This window comes from Peromyscus leucopus, chromosome 13 (genome assembly GCF_004664715.2).
Source record: "Peromyscus leucopus breed LL Stock chromosome 13, UCI_PerLeu_2.1, whole genome shotgun sequence".
Lineage (NCBI taxonomy): Eukaryota > Metazoa > Chordata > Mammalia > Rodentia > Cricetidae > Peromyscus > Peromyscus leucopus.
The window spans coordinates 4,172,263-4,198,206 of NC_051074.1; the positions used below are offsets into that span (position 1 = coordinate 4,172,263).

The following is a 25,944-nucleotide window of genomic DNA, read 5'->3' on the forward strand; positions in this document are numbered from 1 at the left end:
CTTCCTGTCTGGGTGTTTACCTTGCTGCGTGCCCTGAGCCCAGGTAGGGTGGCAGCCACACACTCGCCCAGAAGCCAGGCAAGAGGGGAGGTGCCACCGAGATAAAGGCTGGATGTGACCGGAATGGCCGCTGGATGTAAGGTAATATTGAAAGCAGACTGAAAGAGGAGTCCTCACGACTGGCTGACCTGCCCCTGAGCCTGCAATTGGGAAAAGGTTTAGGGTCCTCTGGGGTTCTAGTCACTTTTGTGTGAGTATGTATGCATGTATGCACAGGTGCACACACACACACATATGCATGTAGAAGCCGGAGGTGGATGCTGGGCATCTCTCTCTATTGCTCTCCACCTTATCTTGTTCTTATTGAACTGGAACTCACCAGTTGGCCAGGCTGAATTATCAACCTTCCCTGAAATCTCATCTGCACCCTCCTGTCTCAACCTCCCTTCGTGGGGGTTAAAGGAAGACATATTTAATTTAAAATGCCTGGCTTTTTAATGTGGGGGTTATAGATCTGAACTCAAGTCCTTGTGCATGTAAGACAAGTACTTTGCCAACTAAGCCAGCCCTTCTAATCACCCCTTTACGTGGCCATCGGGGCTCAGCTTGACAGCTTCCAGGCAGGAGACACCAGCTGCTCTTTGAGGGGTCTTAATCAATTATTACTATTCCCGTGAATTATTATTAGTGACAGCTTCCTTCTTCCTGGGGTTTACCACATGGCAGGCACTGAACTAAGTGTAATACATAACCTTTCTGTGTAGCCCTGAGCTCTCACTACAAGTTGAGCATTAGGTCCATTTTAAAGACACATATGCTTACAGACATGGATCACTTGCCCAAGGCTACACAGCTAGGAAGCTGCTTCAGGATTTAACCCCAGCCCAGCTGGAACCAAAACCTTGCCTCTTAACCCATTGCCTTCGTTCATCAATGTTAACAGCCACACTGCCCGTATTGGTGTAAGCCTCATATGAGCTATTGTCTTTGTGACCTACCACTGGTAACAAATTAACCCAACCTGGACTGCCAAGAAGCAGAGCACACTTGTTATCTGGGCTTCTGTGGGTCAGGAATCTGGGCAGGACTTGGCTGCAATCTCGGGCAGGGTTTCTCACTGGCTGGAGTCAAGGTGGCTGAGGGCCAGGGCTCTTTTCAAGGCTGCATGGGAAAGACTCCTCTTCCAGGCCTCATGGGGTTGTTGACAGATCTGCGTTCCTCCTTGGGGGTTGCTAGACAGAGGGTCCAGTTTCCTGCTGGACATGGCTGAGTGCCTGCTCTGTTTCGTTTGTTTGCCTCTCTGCCATGGCAGCTTGCTTCTTTGAGAGTGCAGAAGATTCCAGGAGATGACAGTCACATCCTCTCCCTCCCTCCCTCCCTCCCTCCCTCCCTCCCTCCCTCCCTTCCTCCCTCCCTTCTTCCTTCCCTCTCTCTTTCCCTCCCTTCCTCCCCCTCCCATCCCTCGCTCTCTCTATATGCATATGTGCATGCGTGTGTGTGCGCGTGTGTGCGCGCGTGCGTGCGTGTGCGTGTGCGTGTGCGTGTGCGTGTGCGTGTGCGTGTGCGTGTGTGTGTGTGTGTGTGTGTGTGTACTGAGGCAGGGTCTGTCACTGGACCTGGAATTAGCCACTTTCATTTAGCTTACCCGGGGATCACCTGTCTGTCTCCTGAGTGCGGGAACTGCCATGCCCACCTAGCTTTTATGGCCTGGGAATAAACACCACTCCTCATGTGTGCCTGCCAAGCACTTTACCAGCCCCGCAGACTTTTGTGATGTGCTCATGAAAAGGACATTCAGTGGCATCCCATCACTTTGCCATGTTCTGCGTGTCAGAAAGCAGCCATTAGGTACAGCCCACATATCACAGTAGGACATGGATGCAGGAAATGGGCATCATTGAATCTTAGGCATCTGCCTAGTGTGACATCTGATTGCCACAAAATGTTGGTTTTGGTTTTGCCGCTGAAAGCTAGATGGAAGTAATCTCTCATCCATTCATTCCTTTTAAAAAGTAAAACATCTCTATTCTAATTAATAAATCAAATCAAATATTACACACACAGCTAGATTAAGGCAGTCACTCATACACTTGCCCAGCCCCAAACTCTCTCTCTCTCTCTCTCAATATATATATATATATATATATATATATATATATATATATATATATGTGAACTTTTTTAGGGCTTTGCACTTTCACTATCAAATGTATTTTTATCCACTAATCCATCAACATATACACATCAATCAAACAAACAAAAAATTAATAACTCTGATCCAGCTAGTCCACTTTTGGGCATATTCTCCAAAACTCCATATCCTATTTCAGAGACATTTGTAGATCCATGTTTATTGCTGTTTTATAGCAAGGAAATGGGGCTAACCTAGGCAGATGCCGACAGATGGATGGATAATGAAAACATAATGCATTCATAAAATGGGATGTTATTTGCATATGAAGAAAAATGAAATTTAGGATATTTGCACACTGTGTGAAGATATTTTGCTGTGATTGGTTTAATAAAGAGCAAAACGGCTGATAGCTGGGCAAGAGGTATAGGTGAGACTTCCGGGCAGACAGGGAGGAATTTGGAGATGAATTAGGAATTAGGCATGTGTGCATGACAGAAGACACCAGGGGACAGAGGCAGGACGGGTGGTACGTGACAGAATGTAGATTAATAGAAATGGTTTAATTTAAGTTATAATAACTAATTAGGAACAATCCTAAGCTAAGGCCAAGCTTTCATAATTAATGATAAGTCTCCGTGTCATTATTGGGAGTTGCCTGGTGGGACAAAGACTCCTTACAAAGGTGGATGCACCAACAGACTTCTTAAGGGACGCGTGGCTGCCGGGACCACTAAAGAAAAGAGCTCCCCGGAGGGCTCTGAGCTGACTCACCTAACACACATCAGTGTCCCATTCCAAATGCCGCTCCTCTGCTTCTTCTAGCGGACTTAGGTTTTCTCTCCCCTTTTCAGAAGTGTGTAAAAAGTATTCCTTTTTAGATTATAAAAGGAAGGCCTTTAACTTGAGTGTATGGTAAGTTACCAAAATTGAAATTAAAGTGACACATTCATGTCAAGAAGAATTAAAACCTGGAAATTATTCTAAAAAAAAAAAAAAGCAAAAACAAACAAACAAAAGTGTATGGACTCAGAGAGTATAATACTCAGTGAAGTGACCCAGACTCAGGAAGAAAGAAGACTGTATTCCCCCTCATATGTAATCTTAGCATGTAATGTACACGTGTGTGTGTGTGTGTGTGTGTGTGTGTGTGTGTGTGTGTGTGTATGCAAGCAGGTGTAAGTGTGAAAATTAATTTATCTAATTATCTCCATTGTCTTATGATGAGAAAGCCAGATTTACAGAGGTTAAATAGTTTGCCCAAGGTCACATACATTTTCCTGAACACACAGAAATGATGGGCATGTATTTCTGTAAAAAACACACATTTCTGTTCAAAAGCAAGGTCAGCCTCCAAGTGCCACAAACAACCAGCTTCCAGTAAGAAGGATTCACCACATCTGAATGAGGGTTCCCTGTGAGGATGAGCTGGCACATGAGAGCCAGTGAGGGAGCCTAACACGAAAGGGGAGACTCCCAAAGAAATGAGAAGGGGCATAAACGGGGGAATAAAAACAAGAGAAAAAACGGAAACACACAGACTCTAAAAGCAACTGTGTGAACTTTCTACCCCAACTGTGATTCCAGAGTGTGGAAATTAAATACTCTCTCTCTCTTTCTGTCAAATAATAGTAACTGAGCAAGCTAGACATCCAAATATGTGAGCTAACTGGAGGAGGAGGTTAGAACCGACCCTGTGTGTGTGTGTGTGTGTGTGTGTGTGTGTGTGTGTGTGATATGTGTGGTATGTGTGTGTGTGGTATGTGTGTGTGTGTGTGGTGTGTGTGGTGTGTGGTGTGTGTGGTGTGTGGTGTGTGTGTGTGTGTGTGGTGTGTGTGTGTGGTATGTGTGTGGTGTGTATGTGGTGTGTGTGTGTGTGGTATGTGTGTATGTGGTGTGTGTGTGTGGTGTGTGTGTGTGGTGTGTGTGTGTGTGTGGTGTGTGTGTGTGTGTGTGTGGTGTGTGTGGTGTGTGTGTGTGGTGTGTGGTGTGTGTGGTGTGTGTGGTATGTGTGTATGTGGTGTGTGTGTGTGGTGTGTGTGTGTGGTGTGTGTGTGTGGTGTGTGTGTGGTGTATGTGTGTGGTATGTGTGTGGTGTGTGTGTGTGGTGTGTGTGTGGTGTATGTGGTATATGTGGTGTGTGTAGATGGAAGGTGTTCTGCTGGGGTTACCATAACAAAGCAGCACAGGTTGGAGACCTTAAACGACAGAAATTTATTGCGCAGTCGTAGAGGCTCAAAGTCCAAGATCAGGGTCAGTGGGCTTGGTTGGGTCGGAGGCAGGTCGGCTCTTTGGAGTCTGGCGTTGAAGTGCGGGTAGGCTTGGTTCTCGGCTTGCAGACGCCCGATTCTCTGTCTCCTGTGGTTTCTCTTCTGTGTGCTCCACTCTGTTGTGTAATATCCTTACTTACAAGGCGTAGGCCAGATCCCAGCCCACACCTCATTTTATCTTTCCTGGTCACAGACCTATCTCCAAAAACAGTCACTCTCTGAGGTACTGCAGTTGGGTCACAGAACACCAGCTTAGGAATTGTTGGGTTGCTCAGTCCAGTCCATGATGTTCCGAACTCCTCTGTTTTTTACTTTTAAGTCCAATTCTACAGATTTCTGATGGTGTGACATTGCCTTGTTTTCTCTTTTGTGAAACAGACATGACAAACGGTATTTGTGTCATAATGTTGTTATTAGAATTAAACAAACCCATGCCTACAAAGCTTAAAAATATAAGCACATGGCTGAAGCAATGGCTCAGCCGTTAAGAGCACTGGTTGTTCTTCCAGAGGATCTGGGTTTGATTCCCAATATTCACATGGCAGCTCATACTGTAACTCCATTTCCAGAGGATCTGATGTCCCCTTTTGCCCTCTATAAGGACCAGGGATGTACATGGTAAACATATATACAGGCAAGTGAACACTTGCACACATAAAATTAAAAAAAATTAAGAACAAAATATTTAAAGAAAAAAAGGAGGGAAACCTATAAAACAAGAATGGGACATCTGTGGCTCCAGACACCACTCTGGGGAAGAGGAGGGTGACGGTCTTCTGTATGTTTTTCATGCTGACAAAGGTCAGAGTTCCCACTGAGGAGGGACCATAGGATGCCCCCTACTCTATCTTTTGGCCAGAGACAAGGCTTTGGATTCCCTATGGTAGGTGTTGGCTGGAATCACTGCATCCTTAGTTTGGTTTGAAATTGCCCTACATCCTAGAGAACACAGATTTTACAAAACTAGAGAATTAATGTCCAAGCAAAAGTAACCAATGGCCAAAAAGGGGTGAGAGCCGAGAAAGCCTTGGCTGTGTTTGTTTCAAGGGAGTTACCTTGCATAACTTGCTCTTTAATTGTAATCCCTTGGACAATTAAACTCTTTTTTTTTTTTTGAAATTTTCATTATTTAAAAAAGCAGATTCAGAGAACAAAGAATTCTTTTAAGAATTCTTTTAAAATATTAAAGAAAATCCTAACTAGTTGGATGTGATGGTGCACACCTTCAATCCCAGCACTCAAGAGGCCAAGGCAAGCAGATCTCTGTGGGTTCCAGACAGCCTGGTCTATATAGCAAGCTCCAGACCTCCCACGGCTATGCACTGAGACCCTGTCTTAAAGAGAAATTTGAGCTAGACACAACTTTATTTATTTATTTATTTTAAATTTTAGACACGATTTTTTATTTAATGATTTGGGAAAAGTCTTGAGTGAAGCACCAGGAGGTAAAGAGACAGAAACTGTGGAAAAGGTTCAAAACCAGCCACGGAATAAATCATGAAAATGTAGGAGCCGCTTACCAGGCCGTTGTGAGGGAGAGCACCGGAAGTGGGGAGGGGTGTTCAAAGACATAATGAATGAGGAGTTTTCAGAGTCTGCTGAGTCCTGGACCAGTTCAGTGGAATTCACAACTGAATCACATTCAACCCAGAATGCACCTGCAGGATACCAGAGATAAAGGGAAAAGTCCTAAATGCCTTCAAAGGACAGGCAGATCCCATCAGTCGTGACCTCTGTGAGCCAGGCACTGTCCTGCTACCATAAGGCTTGTTACACGCCCTCCCTCCCAGAGAGATCTCTGCTGAGATGTCGAGACATTTTCCTTTTCTTCTCTGGGCCGCCTCAAGAGGTCCTCCTGACCCCACTTGTCCTCTCATTTCTTCCTCAGTGAACCTTGGCCATCTGCCCGCCTTCACTAGCTCGGTTCCTCCCATGTAATTAGCAGGCAGCCCTGGAGACCTCAGCTGTGACATTCCTGCCTCTTCCTTCCCAGTGAGTGTGGTGCTAGCTACGCCGAATGTGTCTGTGAAGTGAATTTGGAACTTATATTAAGAGAGTAAGCACCCTTAAGCCATTCTTTAATTTTTAAAATGTGTTTCCATGTCCCTGTGTGCGTGTGTATGGAGGTCAGAGGACAACTTCCCATATTGTGTCTTACATGTTATCTACCTTCCTTTTATTATTATTATTATTATTATTATTATTATTATTATTATTATTTTGAGACAAGGTTTCTCTACATATTTACGTAGTCCTAACTATCCTATACTTGCCATGTAGACCAGGCTGGGCTTGAATTCACAGAAAACCTCCTGCCTCTGTCTCCTGAGTTCTGGGGTTAAAGGGGTGAGCCACCATATTTAAAGGGGTGACTCACCATATTACTGTCAGCCTTATTTTAAGACGGGAGTCTCTCGTTGTCTTGGAGCTTACTGATTAGGCTAGACTGGCTGAGCAGAGAGCCCCAGCCAGAGCTCTTCCTGTTTCTGCCTCTCCAGTGTTGAGATTGCAAGTGCGCATGCCACCATGCATGGGTTTCTCTGTGAGCCCTGGGGATCCAACTCTGGTCCTTGCGCTTGCTGTCTCTGCTGAGCCATCTCCCAGCTTCTTAGCCACATTTCAATACTTTCGTTAAACCACTTTCTGCTGCTGTTAAGGGCACGGGTCAGGATGGGGGGGGCGGGGTACACTGAAGTCTTCAGGTCCTTGTGTTCCAGGATGAGGAACTGTACCAAGGGAACACAGTAACGTAACAGAACTGGAGACAGTTTGTTAAGAAAGAGAACGGCATTCCTGAGATTGGGGGTGGCTCAGGTGCTGAGACAGAGCTCAGCGCGCTCGCTCGGCAAGGAGTCTCAGGACCCCTGACAGGTCATTTCTATGGCACCCACCTTCTCTCACTTTTGTACATTGGGTGCTCATCTGCACATGCTCTGTGTGTGATCAGGGGCTCAGGGAGGGAAGGGTCTCCAGACTTTCTGCCAACTGGTTTCTTTGCGTTAATCTTGATATTGCTCTCTCCCCCACCCCTACCTGCTGCCAGGACTTCCCGCTGAGAGCGGTGGTCCCAGAAAGCTTTTTGGGGAGCAGAAGGGTAGTGGTCAGTCAGTCTTCTGTCCTGTCTTCAATGCCGATAAGAGACAGAATCTCTGTCCAGAAGGGACCACAAGCTTCTCTTCCTGCTTTATGTGTTGGTTGGAGACAAGGAGGCTTTAGATCCCCTGTGGCAGAAGTTGGCCGAATCCCTTCATCGTAAAGAGTTTAGATTGAAGTTGTCATGCACTCTAGAAGACACAGATTTTTACAGGATTAAAAAGAAAAGATTTGTGTGGGGTGTTGTGCACATGAATGCGGTGCCCTTGGAGCCCAGAGACGACACTGGGTCTCTGGAGTTAGAGTTATAGGCAATTGTAAGCAGCTCCGTATGGAGGCTGGGAGCCGGATCCCAAGTACTGGGCCATCTCTAGGCCCTAATTTAATTTTAAAACACTTACAATATCATATTTGTATATAATGCACTATGGCTTTACACACATACACACACACACACACACACACATGCGTGTGAGCACCTCTCTTACCCCTCTCTACTTTCTCCCAAATAGTCCCTCTCCTCCCCTTTCCTTCCCTTCCCTCTGTTCCCCCCTCCTCATCCTTTGGTTCCTACAGTCCTTCCCCCTCCTCTCCGAAGTGTTCCCTGGACCCTGGAGAGCATGACATGGATGTCCCACTTAGGGCTAAGTACTCAGCTGTCACACTCTCAGCACGTGGACCACTTACGGGTCCCCGCTTTGGCCATCTCTCTAAGATTTTCAGTTATTGAAGAAACTCCTATCCCAGTTCCTGAGACTGCCCTGTGGCGTGTAGTTCACGTGACGACACCACGCGGGGAAAGAAGCACCAGGAGCTTGGGAGTGGAGAGAAGCATCTCTCTCCTCTGCCCTGCTCCCCAAGAAGCTCTGCTTCCCAGCCTACCTCTGGGTCACAGGCCAAGTTCCAAGAGAATTGGAAGGACTGCTTTGAATGCTCTGCTCCTCTGGAGCTACCTTGTCTGGGGGTTTAAATCAAGTGCCTATGTTGCCCTTCTCTCAGGACCAAGTCCCTGCTGTAAGCATGCCAGAGGTTATTTCTCTTACCTTCATGGAATAAGGCCTGTCTCCTTAAGAGCTCTAAAAATAGCCTCAAGCTATTGGGCAGCCAGGCTCCGGGAAGGAGCTGGCTTATGTGACTAGCCGGCTTTGGTTTCTCTTGCTTTAAATCCCTGTTCAGGTTAAAAGTGAAAACAAGTGGGTCCTCCCTCCCCCATTTGGATTACACACTCAAAGGGACTGTCTTCTTTCCTGGGGAATTATCTCCATGCTCCCAGGGGCAGGACTGTCCACGGTAAATGAACAGAGAGGACTTGAGAGGAATTAAGGTACGATGGGCCGAGGTGACTCCATCACAGCTATATGAAGTGGGAGGATAGTACATTAGGAACGGCTTGGCCCTGGCAGCCTGCAAAGTTGGTGGACAATAGGACCCCCGTAGACAACAAAGTCAGCATTTACGCTGCCAATGCCCAAGCTTAGAGCTGCGTCTGTCTGAGTCCGTCATTCCAGCCATCCTGCCTGGGGCAGCTGGGGAGGTGAAAGGAATTAAGAAATTATGGAAGGAAGGAAGACAGGATTGTAGGAGGGAATACCAGTAGAGCAGGGAAATCTGGGGTGTGGTGCATGTGGACCCCAAGAAGCCATGTGGACTCTACTGCCTTTGCTGGTCTCCACCTGTGGTCAGTTAGATGTTTGTGTGAGCGCAGGCCTCTGTTTACGCCGTGGCGTTCAGCACAGCACTCTCCCAGACTTAGTACTGGGTTGCTATAGGTCCTACCACACCTTGAAGGTGGACCACCCTCAGCACCCAGGCAGGTGCCCTTCAGTCTAAAGTTCTGAAGGCTTGGCAGCTGCCAGCTCATGCATAAGCTTGTCGGCCTCTGAAGAAGCTTAGGTGAGGTCCCTAGGGCAGGAGAAAAGTTTTAGGAGCACCCACTCCTGGCAGCAGATGCCGGGGGTGGGGGTGGGGTGGGGGGAAGGAGAGACAGGAGGGAAACGGAGAGGCGCCCCACACTAGCCGTCTCTCGCGGAGCTTGCCCCCAGAAAGTGAAGGGGTGCCCAAAAGAAAGAAACAAGAAACATCCCGGTCCCACTCCCTGGCTGTGCGGGCTGTCGAAGGGACAGAAGAATGTTGGGAGGGTGCCCACTGAAGGTTCCAGGTTCTCATGTCCCAGGACAAGGAACTGCACCAAGGACGCGTGGTAGGTAACGAAAGTAGTTTATTAGGAAAGAGATAGAAGTTTCTGAGAATGGGAGTGAGCCAGCCAGTGGGGTCAAGAGCCCTGGGCCCCTTTGCGGGCTTTTATGCGGCACCCACCACTTTCTCACACCGTAGGCATTGCTCCGTGGGCTGTGACTGTTACATGTGGCTCAGACAGGACACGTTCTCCAGTCTCTTCTGCCAGCCCGTTTCTTTCCTCTGTTATTCTCGTTGTCTCTCTGCATGCCTTTCTCCTTCTGTTACATAAACTAACGAGGAAATTGGTGTGTACATGGGGGAGTACGAGAAAGTAAATAAACATCATCTGTAATAACATTAGTTAAAAGTGATCCCCAGTGGGGTCTGTTTACTTATTACAAACCTGGGCGTGACAGTGCATGCCAGTCATCTCAGGGCTTAGACAGCTAATGCAGAATTGGGAGTTTGAGCCCAGTCTGGGACAGATAGCAAGTTCCAGGCCAGCCTGAGCTACGCGGGAGACTCTGTCTTGAAAAACAAAGAAGTAAATGCATGTCAAAATAAAAAAAATACTTCTACATACAAAAGATATTTATGGTGTTTCATGGTGGCACCATGCTAAGTCTGGGGAATGCATCAATACGTATTTTGTTCGGTTTTGTTTTTTTTAACAGAGTTTTGAGCATTTAGTAAACTTACTAAAGAGGGTCCCTATTTGTCATCCTGTATCCTGCTTCCTCTTGCATTTTATGACATTTAAACAGAACTTTAACCGTTTTTTCTTTCTTTTTGGTGTCTTTGCTGAGACAGGGTCTCTCTCTGTAACCCAGAACTGACCCAGAACTCATCAGGTAACCCAGGCTGGCCTCTTGTGAGGCCACTCTTGCCTAAGCCTCCCAAGTACTAAGATTACAGATATGAGTCACCATGATGGGCCATTTCCTTAGTCTCTCATACTTAATGAACCCTGCAACAACTCCTCAGGAACCCACCAGTTAGCCGGTGGGAATATAAGGGGTCCAAGCACTTCAAGAACATGACCTGGCCTGTGCATGTGACTCTAAGAAGGACGTTTATTGAGGCCCTTCGTGTGGGCCCCTTTGGGTGGATGTAGTAGTTTGAATGGGAATGGCCCCCATAGCCTCACAGACTTGAATACTAGGTCATCAGGGATGGCACTACTTGAGAGGGATTAGGAGGTGTGGCCTTGTTGGAGGAGGTGTATCATGAGGGTGGGCGTTGGGGTTTCAAAAGCTCAAGCCAGGCCCCGGGACTCTCTTTTCCTGATGCCTGTGGATCTGATGTAGAACTTTCAGATACTTCTTCAGTGCCATGCTCCCCACCACGATGGTGATGGACTAAACCTCTGAAACTCTAAGTGAGGCCCCAGTTCGATGCTTTCTTTTATAAGAGTTGCCTTGGTCATGGTGTCTCTCCGAAGCTGTAGAACACTCACGGGGACAGTGGAATTTCCATGGAGCAATCCCAAGTCCACATTGACTTGACTATCTTTCAGAACTGCTGAGAGAGAGGCCAAGACCAGAGCATGAGGACCCAGAAGAGGCCGTAGAAGAGGGCCATTGTGACCAGGGAGGTGGGCAGGTGAGGCAAACCTCCCGGGAAATAAGGAACTGAGTATGTGTGCTTAGCTCACATGAGTTGGGGAACGTTCTAGACCTGAGTAGCCAATAGGAAGATATCATGAAAGAACTTTGTCCAATATAAGAAAGGGAATAAAAGAGGGAATCCTTTCTCCCTCTTTTGGCAAGACTAAGACAAAAAGAAATACGATTTGAAACAAACTTGACTTTAGCTGCTTTTTGATAAGTCCCGTGTTCAGCCCATCCATGTCCTACAGAAGACTGGAACAAGGTGGTACATGCTTTTAGCTGTGTGCCCCAAGTGACTCATCCCTCTGGGACAGGCCATGGAGCCTTGGACATCACGGGCCCAGAAGATAAGAGTTTGTCACCAGGGGCTGATATCTACTGAGCCTCTAACCTGCCAAATGCTAGGTTAAAGGTCAGAAATGGGTTATCTGGTCCAGCCCTCATGGATAACAGCCATCTGTCCATCAGTGAATGGAGACACCAATGGTGTGTCAGGAAGTACCTCAGATTAGAACAAGCAAGGCACTGAAGATCTTTGCTCTCTGAAGGTAGCTGCTGAACAGGAGAGGGGGGCGGGGTGGGAGTGAGATATATTTGGAAATTGACATGGCCATGAGAACATGTGTGGGTGTGTTTGAAGGGAAAGAGAAATAGGGGAAATTTTAAAGGCAAAATGAGGATTCTGTAAGTTATTTTGAAGTAATTCTTGGCTACAAGGATTAGTAAGAAAGGTGGTCTCCATCTGGGGTTGGACAGGATACTTGTTCTCACGGTAATTTCTGTGTGAGCTTGAGCTGGCCTTTGTGCTCTGAAAGAGTCATTTCTAACTGCTATCAGATATACGTGCCATGACAGGGTTTTTAATTTTATTTCTTTGTCAACTTGACACAAGCTAGAGTCACCTAAGAAGAACCTCAATTAAGAAAATGCTCCCATCAGATTGGCCTGTGGGTAAGCCTCTGGGGCATTTTCTTGATTAATGTGGGATGGCCCTGCCCGCTGTGGGTGGTACAATCCCTAGGCAGTCCTAGGAAGTATAAGAAAGCAAAGTGAATAAGCCACAAGGAACAACAGTCAGCGATCCTCCAGCCTTCTGCTTCAGTTCCTGCCTCCAGGTTCCTGCCTTGAGTTTCTGCCCTGACTTCCTTTAGTGATGGAATAAACCACAGTTGTTTTTGGTCTTAGTATGTATCACAGCGATAAAGAAGTGGACTAAGAAAGTGCGTGAGTTCCCTGTTTCAGAGCCTTCTGGCTGATGCGGTGTGATTGTCAGGGTTTCACAAAGGGAACTCCGTTCTGACTCTGAGCGCTTTCATGCTGCTCAAGATCCACACGGAGTTTTTCATCTCTATTTTCTGAGAACCTGAGGGCCTAAGGGGTCATTTGGCTGTCGACAGCTGAGCCAAAATGGCGGCTAAGCTCTATGTGGCTCCAACCTGTCCCTCCCCAGGGAACATTACATTTTCTAAACCTCAGGAAGTCTGGTCCCACTGAGCACAAATTGCTCAATGCATCCATTTGAAGAAACAACTTGACTCACACTGCCCCAGGTCATCTGATTCAGGAGTGACTGGGCTGGTAGCTGGCAGACTTCTTCCAGACTAATGAGAAACCGCATCCTAATTATGCCAGGGCTGGGCCGAGATGCTGACATTGTCCCTGAAGTGTGCCCTGTCAGATGAGTGGGAGGCAAACAGGAAGACTCCTTTAGGTGTATATAGGCATGAACTGACGAGGGCTGAGACCGGAGTCAAGGCCAGGGTGACTACAGGAACCACGGCAACCTTCTAGAAACCGGATTCCCACTGCCTCTGTCCTTACAAGCCCAGACTTCCCTGGATCCTGCGTGGCACACGCTCCTGGAGGTATGGCTTGTCTCTACACTGACCAATATGTCTCTCTGTTGACATAAACAGGAGTTCTTGCTGCCAGGGCATCGTGGGAAGTGATGTCAGGGTGCGTGGGAAAGCTTCCAGTGAGAGCAATGTAAAGAGCTTGCCGGTGACATAGTATCTGAGCCCGTGCTGGTGGAACACACACCTCTGTGGGTGCTTGGGTACCCTGAGGGCGTGCAGGATGGGCACGGGTTGGGGAAGGGGACTCGATCAGCCACTGACCAGCTGATTCTGCCCTTCAATGACTGTTGCTCTAAGCTTCTAAAGAGAGTGCTCAGTGTGCCCGTTCTGTGTGATTCAAGGCCCCCATCAGTTTAGGACTGGGTTCCCACCAAACACTGGACCAGGTGGAGTTGTTGAACTGGCTGGAGACGGTTTCACTTGGGGGACAGGCTGACCACACTTGGAGCTGATGGCCCCGAACAAGGCTGCTTTCCTGGTGCTGCCATTTGCCCAGGGTAGACAACTGCTGTTCCTTGGAGAAAAGGCGCCATTCCAGGGCTGGAGCCGACAGGCAGTGTCCATCTAGACTACTTCAGAACAACTAAAAACTCACTAACTAACTCAGACTAACTAGAAAAACTAACTTGGAACAAAGACTTTTTTTTTTTTTTTTTTTTTGGTTTTCCAGACAGGGTTTCTGTGTAGCTTTGCACCTTTCCTGGATCTCACTCTATAGACCAGGCTAATCTCGAACTCACAAAGGTTCGCCTGGCTCTGCCTCCTGAGGAACAAAGGCTTTTCTGTGGAAAGGAACACAGACCCCTTCATTCTTCCCCATAACTACTGAGGTTTGGCTGTTCTTTGGGGTCCTGGAGGGCAGGGCCAGGGCCTGGTTGCCTATGTTTCTAGTACTTAGAAGGGGCCAGTTTATAAATTTATATCAAGCATCTCCTTGAAGAGAGCAAGTGAACCGGCAATGCGATCTCTGGATTTGCAGGATATGTGCCGGGCTGCACCCCAGCAGGAACGGAAGAGGAGGAAGGGAGACCCTCGGCTGAATGTCTCTGGAGTGTGTGGGCTGTGGAATCTGGCAGATCCAGGCTCAGAGCCACATGCCTCCACCACCCGAGGCTGTGTACTTGTGGGGAGCCACCTACCACCTTTGTGACCCACTTTCCAGTTTCCTCACAGCTGTGACAGCGCACTTGCCTGGGGATGTGGGAGAAGTGAGCTTCCTCACGGAAGACGCTCTGAGCTTGGTGGTCAGAGCAGGGTCAGCAAGCCTTGGGTAGCCTTAGGGAGGCTTACATGGCATTGCTGTTATGTAGTCCTTTCTGATCTCCTGGCAGTTTCTTGCATGGAATGTGATTGGCGTCATCTTTCTCATTGCCGGTCCACTGTAGTAAGACTTGGCTTATACTGAGGCCCCTGTCTATTCTTCAGCCTCTGCCGGCTCCTGTCCAGGCTCATCCACGGCCTGTGGAGGGGACCTCTGTGGCTGCCTCACTTAGCCTGCTGCTTACTGTGAGGACAGAGAAACTTTTCCAACAGTGAACCATCTTTTAAGAGTAATAAGGTCCCAAACCGGAGTTTGGGAAGGGCGGAGCAGCACTATGTGGGTGGGTTATGTGTGGAGGCCAGAAGTCAACCTTGGGTGTCATTCCTCAGGGTCTCTCACTTTACTGGGAACTCATACTTTAGCTAGGCTGGCTGGCCAGGGAGTCCCAGAGATCTGCCTGTCCCCGCCTTCCCAGGGGTTACAAGCATACAGTGTCAGGCTTGGCTTTTTACACCAGTTCCTAGGCTAGAACTCAGGTCCTCATGCTGTTGAGGAGAGCATTTTATTGACTGAGTCATCTCTCCCCGGCCTCAGAATCTGCGCTTTTGACTCTTGACATTAGCTCTGTTCCCATTGCATCATCTGGAAGCATCTGCCACTGTGTGGAGGCAGAGCCGTGCCAAGATGCCCCAGAGGGCCTAGACACTGTCTCAAGTGCCTGTGCACTCAGCTTGGCTACTTAAGCCTTGGTGCCCATGGTACTGATGTGGGGGTAGCAGGAGGATTAAGTGATGAATAAGTATTTGTGAGTAACAAAATTTCTAAATACAATTCACAAGGATTTCTAGAAATATGAGGTACTTAGAGAACACAAGGCCTTTTGTAAGGAGCATCTGGGTGGAGGCTGGGAAGTTGTTAGTGACTGTGTGAGTTTGGGCTGAAGGGATGGGTAAGACACCTTGTGATGACCTTGAAGTCCTTTTCCCTGATCTCCTCCACTCCTGGGCTCAGTCTTGTCTCTAATGCACAGGGATCAACTTCGTAGACAGACTGGTATCCTCTGGATGGACGGGGATTAGCTGGTACCTACTGCTCTGTTTCCTCTGCTCCTGCATCTCTCTACGAAAGGCATCACCCTGAGCTTCATGGGCTTGCAGAGTGCAGGGGATCTGTGGGTTAGATGAAGTAATCGCTGTCAAATGCTCGGATAGAGCCTAGCCCTGGCAAGCACCATGTAGATATCGGCAATAATACTGACCTTTCCATCCCTGATCAAATACCCACTTCTTCAGAACAGGCTTCCTGGTCTATTTTATTTCTGGTCCATCCCTGGTTCCCAGAATACCACATGCCCCTGTGATGGGAATGGCTGTATTTGTTGTCATCCTTAAGAAGTTAGACACTAAAGGAGGGCTCTGGAATACAGCCGTGGACCCTGTGGAAGCCAGGACCCAGCTTCCCATGTGAGCACTGACGGGCCTGTCCTGATTTGCTTGCTGTTTATGTGATAAACACTAGGACCAAAGACAACAGTTTGTTCAGCTTACACATCCCCATCATACTCCATCACAGAGAGAAACTGGAACACTTGGGGCAGGAACAGAAGCAGAGGCCATGGAGGAGCGCTGCTTACTTCCTGGCTTGCTTTCATGTCTTGCTCAGCCTGGTTATACAGCCCAGGCCACCTGCCCAGGAGTGGTACCTATAAAGGACCAGGGCCTCTCACATCAAACATTGATCAGAAAATGCCCCCCAGACACACCCACAGGCTAATATAATGGAGGCATTTCCTCGTTGAGGTTCCCTCTTGCCAGTTGGCTCTCGTCTGTGTCAAGTTGGCAAAAACTGATCAGCACCTACTCTTGAACATGTAGCTCTTGCTGCCTCAGTCTCTAGGAGACACCACCACCACTGCTTCGGTCACTACTGTCTGTTTCATCCAGATTTCCATCCAGTCTCACATGGAGAACTACAGCGGCTCATCTTCTACTCTCTCTCCCGAAAACTGAGAAAGGAACTTCCTTAGAACTGGTTAGATTGGATCAGTTACCTGCCTAAAAAAATCCCAGAAACCTTCTTCTTGCCTCTAGGCTAAAATCTAACTCCTGTGGCCAGTAAGGCCATGCAAAGATGCTCAACATCCTTAATTACCATGGAACACGACCCAAACTGCACCAGGCTATTCCCGCACAGCCTCTAGGATGCCCAGAATCGAAAAGGCATCCTAGACAATGACAGTTGCTGGCTACAGTGTGGGGGCTGGGACTCCCTTCACCCCCAGGGAGAACATGGAAGTGGTAAAGTTGATGTGGAAAGGATTCAATGGTAACTCAGGAGTAGAGTGTTCACCCAGAATGCTGAGGCCTTGTGTGTGCTCCCCAGCACTGTCCAGCACTGTATAAACCAGATGTGGTTGAACATGTCTGCAATTCTCGTACTTGAGCAGTGGAGGCTTGAGAACCAGGAGTTTGAAGTCATCCTGGCAACATATAAGAGACCCTCTTTCAAAACAACAAACAAGTAACTACATAAATAATGAAGTACTGATGCCTGCCATAACATGAATGAATCTTAGAAACAATGCCAAGAGAAAGAAGCAAGGTACAAAGACCATGTACTGGGTGACTACTTGTATAAGATGTATACAACAAGCAAAGCCAGAGATAGGGAGGAGATTGATGGTTTCCTGGAGCTTGGGCTGGGGTAGAGCTCACAGTTACAGGATGTGTTGATGGGCAACGAAAACATTTGGAATTTGATAGTGGCGGTTTCTGCACAGCCTTAGGATGGTCCTTTGAAATCATTGATTGGCTCTTTGAGAAGCTGAATTTTGTACTATGCATCCCTTTTGAAAATGGAAAGTGGTCCTTCTCTGTAGGATGGACCATTCAGGAGATGCAGTTGCTAGTTCTGGCCAGAGGCCTCCATCCCTCTCTCAGACTCCATCTTCTCTCTCTCCAAACCATGAGTTCTTGTCACATCACTGTGCTAAGCCCATTGGTCCCTCCTCTGGGGTTTGTTCTCACCTCCTGCTGTTGCTCTAAAGTCACATTCCCCTCTTTGAGCCCCAAGAACTAGCTGGTGATTCTTTTCTGGCTCCTCCTGGTGACTCCTCTGACTCTCTTTCCAGCCCATCCCAGGCTTCTTTGTGGATGGGTGTCCTTGGCTAACTTCCCACATTGTATACTGAAGCCCGGATCATCGAAATGGAGAAAGTTTAGCCCTAGGAACATCCTAAAATCAACATTTAAATCTGATTATATGGCTACTGAAGAATTTCCGTTAAGGACCAGTTTTTCAGCAGTTGATCCAGTTTCTAAGACACTGAAAGTTCATCTTCCTCCTCATTTTTTTCCTTTTAATTGTATTCAACTCCTTCCTATTAAGTTTCATGACAGTTATATCTATGGAGGAAGATTACAGTTTGCAGGCCTAGATTTTGTTTTGTTTAGTTTTTGTTTTCTGTTTTTTAAAACTGTCTCAGTCCAGCCCAGGCTGGACTTGAATTCCAAACACTCTTCCTGCCTCAGCATCCCGTGCAGGCATGAGCCACCAAAGCTAACTTCAAGTCTCCATTTCAAAGCAAAGATTTGTCTCCACCCACTGAACATTTTTCCCTTAGATAGCACCTGCCCTTCTAAATGTCATCTTGCTGCTTTGTCCCAATAACACTTATTGTGACTTGAACAACAGGCTGGTAAGACTACACCTCTCAAAAAGTGTTAAAAACAAGTTGTAAATGAGTAATATACTACATGGTAGAAAATCCAGGGTCACCCCGTCTCCTGTCTGCTGGACCCACTCGTTCATTTCCCCTCCCCGAGGGTGAAGCATGGGGAAGATGTCATAGGAAGCCAGTTGCTCCCTCAGCAGCAATTTGATTGAGGTTTCTGAAGTCATTACCTGCAGCAAGCTTTCTTGCAGGATTTTCTTCTGGGCCTCCAGCCCCCAAATTATTATTAATTACGAAAGCGTGGCCTTTAGTTTAGGCTTATTCCCAATTATCTCTTATAACTTAAATTAACCTGTTTCTATTCATCTACCTCCTGTCACATGACTTTTAACCTTTCCTCGCATTCTGTATGTCTGACTCCCTCCATGTCTCACCGGTGTCCCTCTCCATGCACAGATTCATCCCAAGTTCCTCTCTCTGCCCGGAAGTCCTAACTAACTTCTCCTGCCTAGCTATGGGCCATTTAGCTCTTTATTAAACCAATCAGGTGCCTTAGGCAGGCAAGGTAAAACAGTAACACACACCTCTTTACGTAGTTGCTCAAATATCCTGCAACAATTACCCTTAGCAGGGAGGGAATGCAGTAAGAATGACGGAGTCGAGGTGCTGAGATTCAGTCTCAGAGTTGGCTCAACAGACCCTGAGGGTCTCACTCCAAGCTAGAACAAGGGGTTCTTATGTGTTATGACATTGGAGGACTGGGGCTTGAGACAGGGTTCCTCTGTGTAGCCCCTGTTGTCCTGGAAATCACTGTGTAGACCAGGCTGGCCTTGAACTCACAGAGATCCACCTGCCTCTGCCTCCTGCTGGGATCAAAGGTGTGGGCAACCAGCACCTGATTTTATATCTTATCTTAACATCTGTTCTTACGTTCTGGGTAGGTAGGTCATCAAATACAACCTTTGTTGAGGATAACCTTGGCAACTGGTTATTCCAGCTAAGAAGTTAGCTGTCAACTCTTTGTCAACCTTAGTCACCAAGCTGTCCCCTGACTTCCCAGTTCTTTTCAGTAAATACTTATCATTATTATCGTTCATTTTCTTATACCTCTAGGGCTCCACCCAGCCCCATTAGTTAGTAGAGCCTGTCTCTCCAGATCCACAGCCGCCCCTGCCTGCCTCAGGGCGTCTCCCACACAGTGGGGGCAGCTGCTTTATCAGCCTCAGGCAGCTGTGGGAGCTGAGCCTGGGGAATGGAGGCATTTTCTTTTTCTCTGGAACAGCTTTCTAGGGCTCTGGAGTTATAAGAGGCTCCCGTGTGTCATTCCTGGCATCCGGACAGCTGCAGAGTGCCACCCAGCAAGCTCTTCTACTCTGTTCTGGCTTAGCAGCAAAAGGTAGCCACAAGTCTGTTGTGAGGGGAACGGGTGACTTATGGCAGGAATCTAATACAAAACACGCTTCTCGATTCCTAGATGGAGTCCTGCCAGGGCTACCACACAACTGGCAAATGGGGTCTTGGGATGTGAGGAAGGAAACAGAACCTTTTCGAGGACAGGCCACCAGCAAGAACGGGCTTGCCAGTCAGATGAGTGCCACCTGTATGAAATGACTCTGGCTCTTAGCACAGGTATGATAGCAGACACTGTATCTTCTCTTCCTGCCCAGATCTCAGGCCCATGGCGACCTGCCCTGTCCTGCAGAAGGAGAGGTTGTTCCAGACAGGAGTCTATGCTTACAGAATCCCTGCTCTGCTCTTCCTGTCGAAGCAGAAGACCCTGCTGGCCTTTGCGGAAAAGCGTCTGACCAAGACGGATGAGCATGCAGAGTTGCTGGTTCTACGAAGAGGAAGCTACAATGCAGCCACCCATCAGGTCCAGGTAAGGCAGGACCCAGCTGCAGTGGCTTCAGCTGGGATGTCTCAACACACGCCCATGTGGGTGCGGGGTGCTGTGGAACCAGGTGGAAATCTCACAGAACACAGGTGCAAGTCCATCCCTCGATGACTGAGTAGATGGGATCTAGGAAGCCTGGGAGGCAACTAGAAGCCCATCCAGGGACAGGATGGCCAAGGGGCTCTAGTGCACAACCCAGATCTCACTTGAGTTCACCAGGAATAAGTCTTGTTGGTGGACCACATGCTTCATCACTGAAACATCATGACTGAGTTTCCCAGCATCCTTGAAAGCCCAAGGAAGGGGCAATTCATTGTCATTTAATAGGCGTGGTAGCCTTTGAGGGAAATTAATCTGGAGGCTGGGGATTGGATGATTGTGTGTGCCCTCCTAACATTACTCTTATCACAACTACATGGTATGGCATCAAAGTTTCTTTTGAATGGTGCCTAATTGTTATACACAGTCATGGTGCTTGAAGCAAATGGACCTGAGTTTGAGGCCTGGGTCCATTTCTTATCCAAGGGGTGGTTTTAGGCAACTTGGCTACCCTATTTAGGCTTCTCATTCTCAAAATATGAAATGGAGCTATTGACACTTCTCCTTCAGCATTGGGGGATCGGGCAACACAGGGGCCCTTGGTCTTCTGGCGTAGTGACTTTGCTTAGAGTCCTGCGCTGGGGCAAGTGATGTGGAAAAGGGATGGGCAGTGTGGCTGTGGCATCCATGAAGTGGCATTGGCAGCAGGGAAGCTCAGTGTGAGTTCACTGAGTATCTCTGAGTTCATTGGTAGAGTATCGTAAGTAGGTGATGTAGGATGACCCTCCTTTTCAGTCTTGCATCAACCAGCCTGTTGTGGTCCATACTAAGCCTTTGCCTTTTAAGAATGCAGGACCGGCCAGGAAGAGGAAGGATGGGGTTAGGAATGCTTCCTACCATAGTTACTTACAATTTTTTATTTATTTTACTTTACTTTATTTTATTTTTTCGAGACAGGGTTTCTCTGTGTAGCTTTGGAGGCAGTCCTGGAACTCACTCTGTAGCCCAGGATGGTCTTCAACTCAGAGATCCGCCTGCCTCTGCCTCCCAAGTGCTGGGATTAAAGGCATGCGCCACCACTGCCCAGCCTTATGATTTTTAAAATCACGTTTACTTGCTTGTCTGTGCATGCACTTGAGTGAGTCAATTCTCTTGTTCCATCGTGTTGGCGCTGGGGACTGAACTCAAGTCATCAGGCTTGGTGGCGTGTACCTTAACTTGCTGAACCATCTGCCAGCTCCTGAGTTACCTTTGTGTCTTGGGGGTCTGGCACATCGTGAGTGTTCTACAAATATCTGTTGGTGGGGATCAAAGTAACAGAGCCTTCAGGGAGGGAAGTGGGGAGGGAGGACGGAGGGAGGGAGGGAGGGAGGATGGAGGGAGGGAGGGAGGTTTTGCGGGAGGGGGAGGGCCTGGTTCCCGTTGCTCTGGGGTAATTGGTAGGTGAAGTAGTCCTTTCGTGGCCTTTGACTCTCGGGTACAGCTGCCCCGTGGACACCCAGAGTGACCCCTGTCATTGTCACGGCCATCTCAAGTTCGTATTTCTCTTTCTTCCCTCTCCTCACATTCAGTGGCAAGCCGAGGAGGTGGTGACCCAAGCCCGGCTGGAGGGCCACCGCTCCATGAACCCATGCCCCCTGTATGACAAGCACACAAGGACCCTCTTCCTTTTCTTCATCGCCGTCCCCGGGCATGTGTCAGAACACCACCAGCTCCAGACCAGGGTTAATGTCACACGCCTGTGTCACATCACCAGTACCGACCACGGGAAGACCTGGAGCCCCGTCCAGGACCTCACCGATACCGCCATTGGCAACACCCACCAGGACTGGGCCACATTTGGTGTGGGTCCTGGGCATTGTCTGCAGCTGCGAAACTCAGCCGGGAGCCTGCTGGTGCCTGCTTACGCCTACCGAAAACTACACCCTACCCACGCACCTGCCCCCTCTGCCTTCTGCTTCCTCAGCCATGACCACGGGCACACGTGGGAGCTAGGCCACTTTGTCTCCCAGAACTCACTGGAGTGCCAGGTGGCTGAGGTTGGCACTGGAGCTCAGAAGGTGGTCTATCTCAATGCTAGGAGCACCCTGGGAGCCAGGGTCCAGGCACAAAGTCCTAACGGTGGCCTGGATTTCCAGGACAACCAGGTGGTGAGTAAACTTGTAGAGCCTCCCAAAGGCTGCCAAGGAAGTGTGATTGCCTTCCCCAACCCCACCTCAGGGGCAGATGCCTCAGATGTGTGGCTGCTGTATACCCACCCTACGAACTCCTTACAGAGGACCAACCTGGGTGTGTACCTCAACCAGAAGCCACTGGACCCCAAGGCCTGGTCAGAGCCCACTCTGCTGGCCACAGGCACCTGTGCCTACTCGGACTTGCAGAAGATGGGGCACGGCCCTGATGGCTCCCCACAGTTTGGGTGTCTATATGAATCAGATAACTATGAAGAGATCATTTTCCTCGTGTTTACCCTGAAGCAAGCTTTCCCACAAGTTTTTGGTGCCCAATGATCTTGCTGCATATGGCCCAAAGTGCTCCTGTGTGCCTCAAAATACCCATCTCTCTTTCCTCCCTGCTTCCTCTAGACTTTGAATCCAGCTCTTGGTCCCCTTCCTTGTGAGGATGCAGAGAGCCTGGTCTCTTGGTTCTTCACAGGCTTTGCTGTTCCAGCCTCCTCAGTGGGTTCTGTTCCCAGCCCAGAAACCGAAGGAGCTGGCTTTCTCCCGCCTCTTGACGGGGAAGGCGGGGACAGCATACTCACTCTGTCATTCTGCTTGTCAGCTGTCACTGTGCCAGCTTAGCTCGCCCGTTTCCCCGCTCCTGGTTTTTTTGGATGAGTCTTAATAAATTATCCAACTCAGCCTATTTCTTCCTGGAAAAATGTTCACAGCGTCCCTGGGGAAATGTCGAGCCAAAGATAGGAATTAGCAAAGACCTCAATCTCTCTCTCTCTCTCTCTCTCTCCTCTCTCTCTCTCCTCTCTCTCTCTCTCTCTCTCTCTCTCTCTCTCTCTCGCGTGTGTGTGTGTGTGTGTGTGTGTGTGTGTGTGTGTGTGTGTGGTGTGTGTGTGTGTCTTTGCCAATGCTTTAGAGTAGACAGCATCAAAACACTGTTTTTTGAACCTGCTAAGTGATTGCATTAATCTCCGAGGAATGTTCTAACAAATCACCTCCGGTTTGGAGGTAGGAAACACGGGGTGGGGGTGGGGTGGGGTGGGGTGGGGTGGGGTTCGCAGCACTCAAGCTTGCAAGCCAGGTTCTCTGAGTGCCTCCAGAGCAGGGTCTTCTTTCCTCCCCGCGTTCTGATAGCTTCGAGCAATTCCTGTCATTTTTCACAGCGTATGGCTGCATCATTACCTCCTTGGACTCTGACGTCACATGGCTGCCTCCTCCTATGATCTCCCCACTGGCACTCAAGACAAATGCTGGTTGGTTTAGAGTCCACCAGATGATCCAGAACGGGTTCATTCCCAACATCCTTCATCACATCAGCAAAGATACTTTTCCTACATCCAGTTACTTTTCCAGAGGCTGGGCACTAGCTGTGTCTTGGGGGCCCTCTCTCTACCCACTGCAGCATCTTAAACATGGCTTTTCCATGCAGATGATGGGGCTGAAGGTAGGAAGGTGGTTCTGATGGATCAATGAGTTTGGAAGAATCAGGGGTGGACAGGGGTGGGAGTGGGCTGTTGGATGAGTATTAGAGGTATAGGGCTGCTTTGGGATACTCAAGTCTGTGGTGATGGGAGAGCCATGTGGCTGTGAAGGAATTAGTCAGGGAGGCTAAGTTAGTGTGGTTCTTATCAAAGAAATAGCAGAGAGAAGACTCTCCCAGGCTGTCCCAAGGGGTGACCAATGGAGGAGGCTGACTTCTCTGATCCCCTGGGACGGTTAGAGGCCTCTGTGCCTTCGTGTTAAAAGCCTCATGTCCTACGAAAGGCTTGCCATGGCCTCACCAGACCCTTGTTCATCACACCAGTGACACTAGTCATGGGTGTAACTGAGTGGCATCTTTGTCTCGGCAAGTGTGGAAGCCAGAGGTGTGTGCTTTGTTGGAGGAGGGCAGTAGAGGCCCCTATTAGAATGCTGCCTCTCCTTGTCAGGGTTTAATCCAGCTAGCTAGAAGAAAAGCTAGTTCCTCTGTTTGGGGGGACTCCCACCTGGTACCTTGAAAAGCATTCAGAGAAGCTGGGATAGTTCCTGGGCTGAGTGCAGGAGATGGAGGGCTTGGCATGCAGCCAGGCAAATGACCCCCCAGAACACTGTCCAGATCCAGATACTCTGAGAGTGCAAGGGGTCCTAATAATTACTACACTGCTCAGAAGGTCTTCGCCAAGTCTATCCTCAGAAGGCTGGAGAGTTAGAGGAGCCACACGTCTCTTGAGACCGGAAGGCATTCTCTAGGCACCGCTTGCCTGTTAGAACTCCCTGGGGAGCTTCTCAATGGTTCTGATACCAAGGTCTCACTTGGTCCGGCTGATTCAGAATCTGGGGCACTGGGACCCAGGGAGTGGTATTTCATCAAAATCTCAAGTTATTCTAATGAACACAAGGATCAAAAACCATGGACATATATATTCCTAGAATTCCTTCTAGTTTTAAATACAAATGCCAAAGTCTTCTAGTTTGAAAAAAAATTGATTTGGTTAAAGCTGAATTGACCCATTCACCAAAAGATACCATTAAAAGAGTAAAAACATAAGCTGTCAATAGGAGGAGATATTTATGGCATGCATATCTGACAAAGGATCCCTGTCTATAATACAGAAACTAATAGGAAAACCAACCAAGCCCAATAAAAATGGGCAAATGCCTCAAACAGGCCCTTTCCCAAAGAGGATATTCTAAAGGTTGCTAAACACATGGGGAAATGCTCACCACATTAGTCCTTGGGGTAATGCAGATTAAAACTTAGCCATTAAAATGATCGAGATTTGAAGTTATAGCATCTAGGATTGGCAGGGATCTAGAGCCATTGGAGCACCTGTACGCTTTTTGGAAGAGGAGTTACTGGAGCAACCACTTGGGAAATTGTTTGGTAGGAGTCCCTAAAGCTACACATGCCAATCTGTGATGCAGTAATCCCAGCTTGGAAATGATTATCTGAGAAATGAATCCACCAAAGACAGGAAGTTTGTCCATAGCAGCCATAGAGAAACAGTCGACCTGGAAGTAATCCATGTGTCCACAGAGGGAGTGGACATCTGGTAGACTATACAGCCATCAGGGAATGGCCACTCCTGCACACTGTGGCGTGGGTAACTTTCACATAGTGTGCCGAGGGAAGAAAGGGAGCCGACCGAGCCCAAACTTGACATGAGTGCAGACTCTAATGTTCTCCTGCAGGGGAGGGGCAAAGAAACAAACCTATAATACGTCCATCAGGACGCTGGCTACTTCTGATGGGGGAGCTGTCGCCTGGAAGAGAGGAACGGGGAGGATTGTGGATTCCAGTCGTAGTTACTTCGCCTGTAGCTGGCTAGCTGGTCAGTTCCATCCATAACCGGATTCTGTGATCCGTGTGCATCCAGGCTGCATAGCTCATGAGTTATGTCCTAAAGAGAAGGAAGTTGAAGTGAACAATTTAACTTCAACAGTGGATTTTGAAAACTCTGGGATGGAGGAGGGGACTGGACCTGCCTGGACTGAGTCTATCAGGTCGATCTCAGTCCTCGGGGGTGGCCTTGATCTGGAGATGGTGGGAATGGGGGGTGGGCTGGGGGGAAGGGGAGGGGGGCAGGAAGGGGGAGAACAAGGGAATCTGTGCCTGTTATGTAGAACTGAATAGTATTGTAAGATAAAAGAAAAAAAATTAAAAAAAAAAAAAAAGAAAACTCTGGGATGGAATCTAATTTTTTTTTTTGTTTTTCGAGACAGGGTTTCTCTGTGTAGCTTTGTGCCTTTCCTGGGACTCACTTGGTAGCCCAGGCTGGCCTCGAA

At 48.3% G+C, this 25,944-nt stretch overlaps 1 protein-coding gene across 4 annotated transcripts; it reads left to right on the forward strand.

Annotated features, from left to right (window-relative positions):
- The first annotated feature begins 116 nt into the window (after positions 1–116).
- On the forward strand, positions 117–22,870 carry Neu2 (neuraminidase 2). 4 transcript variants are annotated; one of them, XM_037210068.1, is made up of 4 exons: positions 12,942–13,147; positions 19,355–19,468; positions 19,740–19,951; positions 21,577–22,870. In XM_037210068.1, exons 3-4 carry the CDS (start codon positions 19,751–19,753, stop codon positions 22,513–22,515), a joined length of 1,140 nt encoding a protein of 379 aa, XP_037065963.1. In that variant the 5' UTR covers positions 12,942–13,147; positions 19,355–19,468; positions 19,740–19,750; the 3' UTR covers positions 22,516–22,870. The 4 variants fall into 4 exon arrangements, with proteins under 4 accessions (XP_028732102.1, XP_028732106.1, XP_037065963.1 ...); XM_028876269.2 differs by lacking the exons at positions 12,942–13,147; positions 19,355–19,468 and adding an exon at positions 117–141; XM_028876273.2 differs by lacking the exons at positions 12,942–13,147; positions 19,355–19,468 and adding an exon at positions 8,704–8,818.
- Positions 22,871–25,944: the final 3,074 nt, after the last annotated feature.

Excerpts from the sequence above, each read along its gene's own strand:
- Neu2 (XM_028876269.2), top strand. The coding sequence starts at position 19,751 with ATGGCGACCTGCCCTGTCCTGCAGAAGGAGAGGTTGTTCCAGACAGGA. Across the intron at positions 19,952-21,576 it reads CAGCCACCCATCAGGTCCAG|TGGCAAGCCGAGGAGGTGGT; the intron begins GTAAGGCAGGAC and ends CCTCACATTCAG.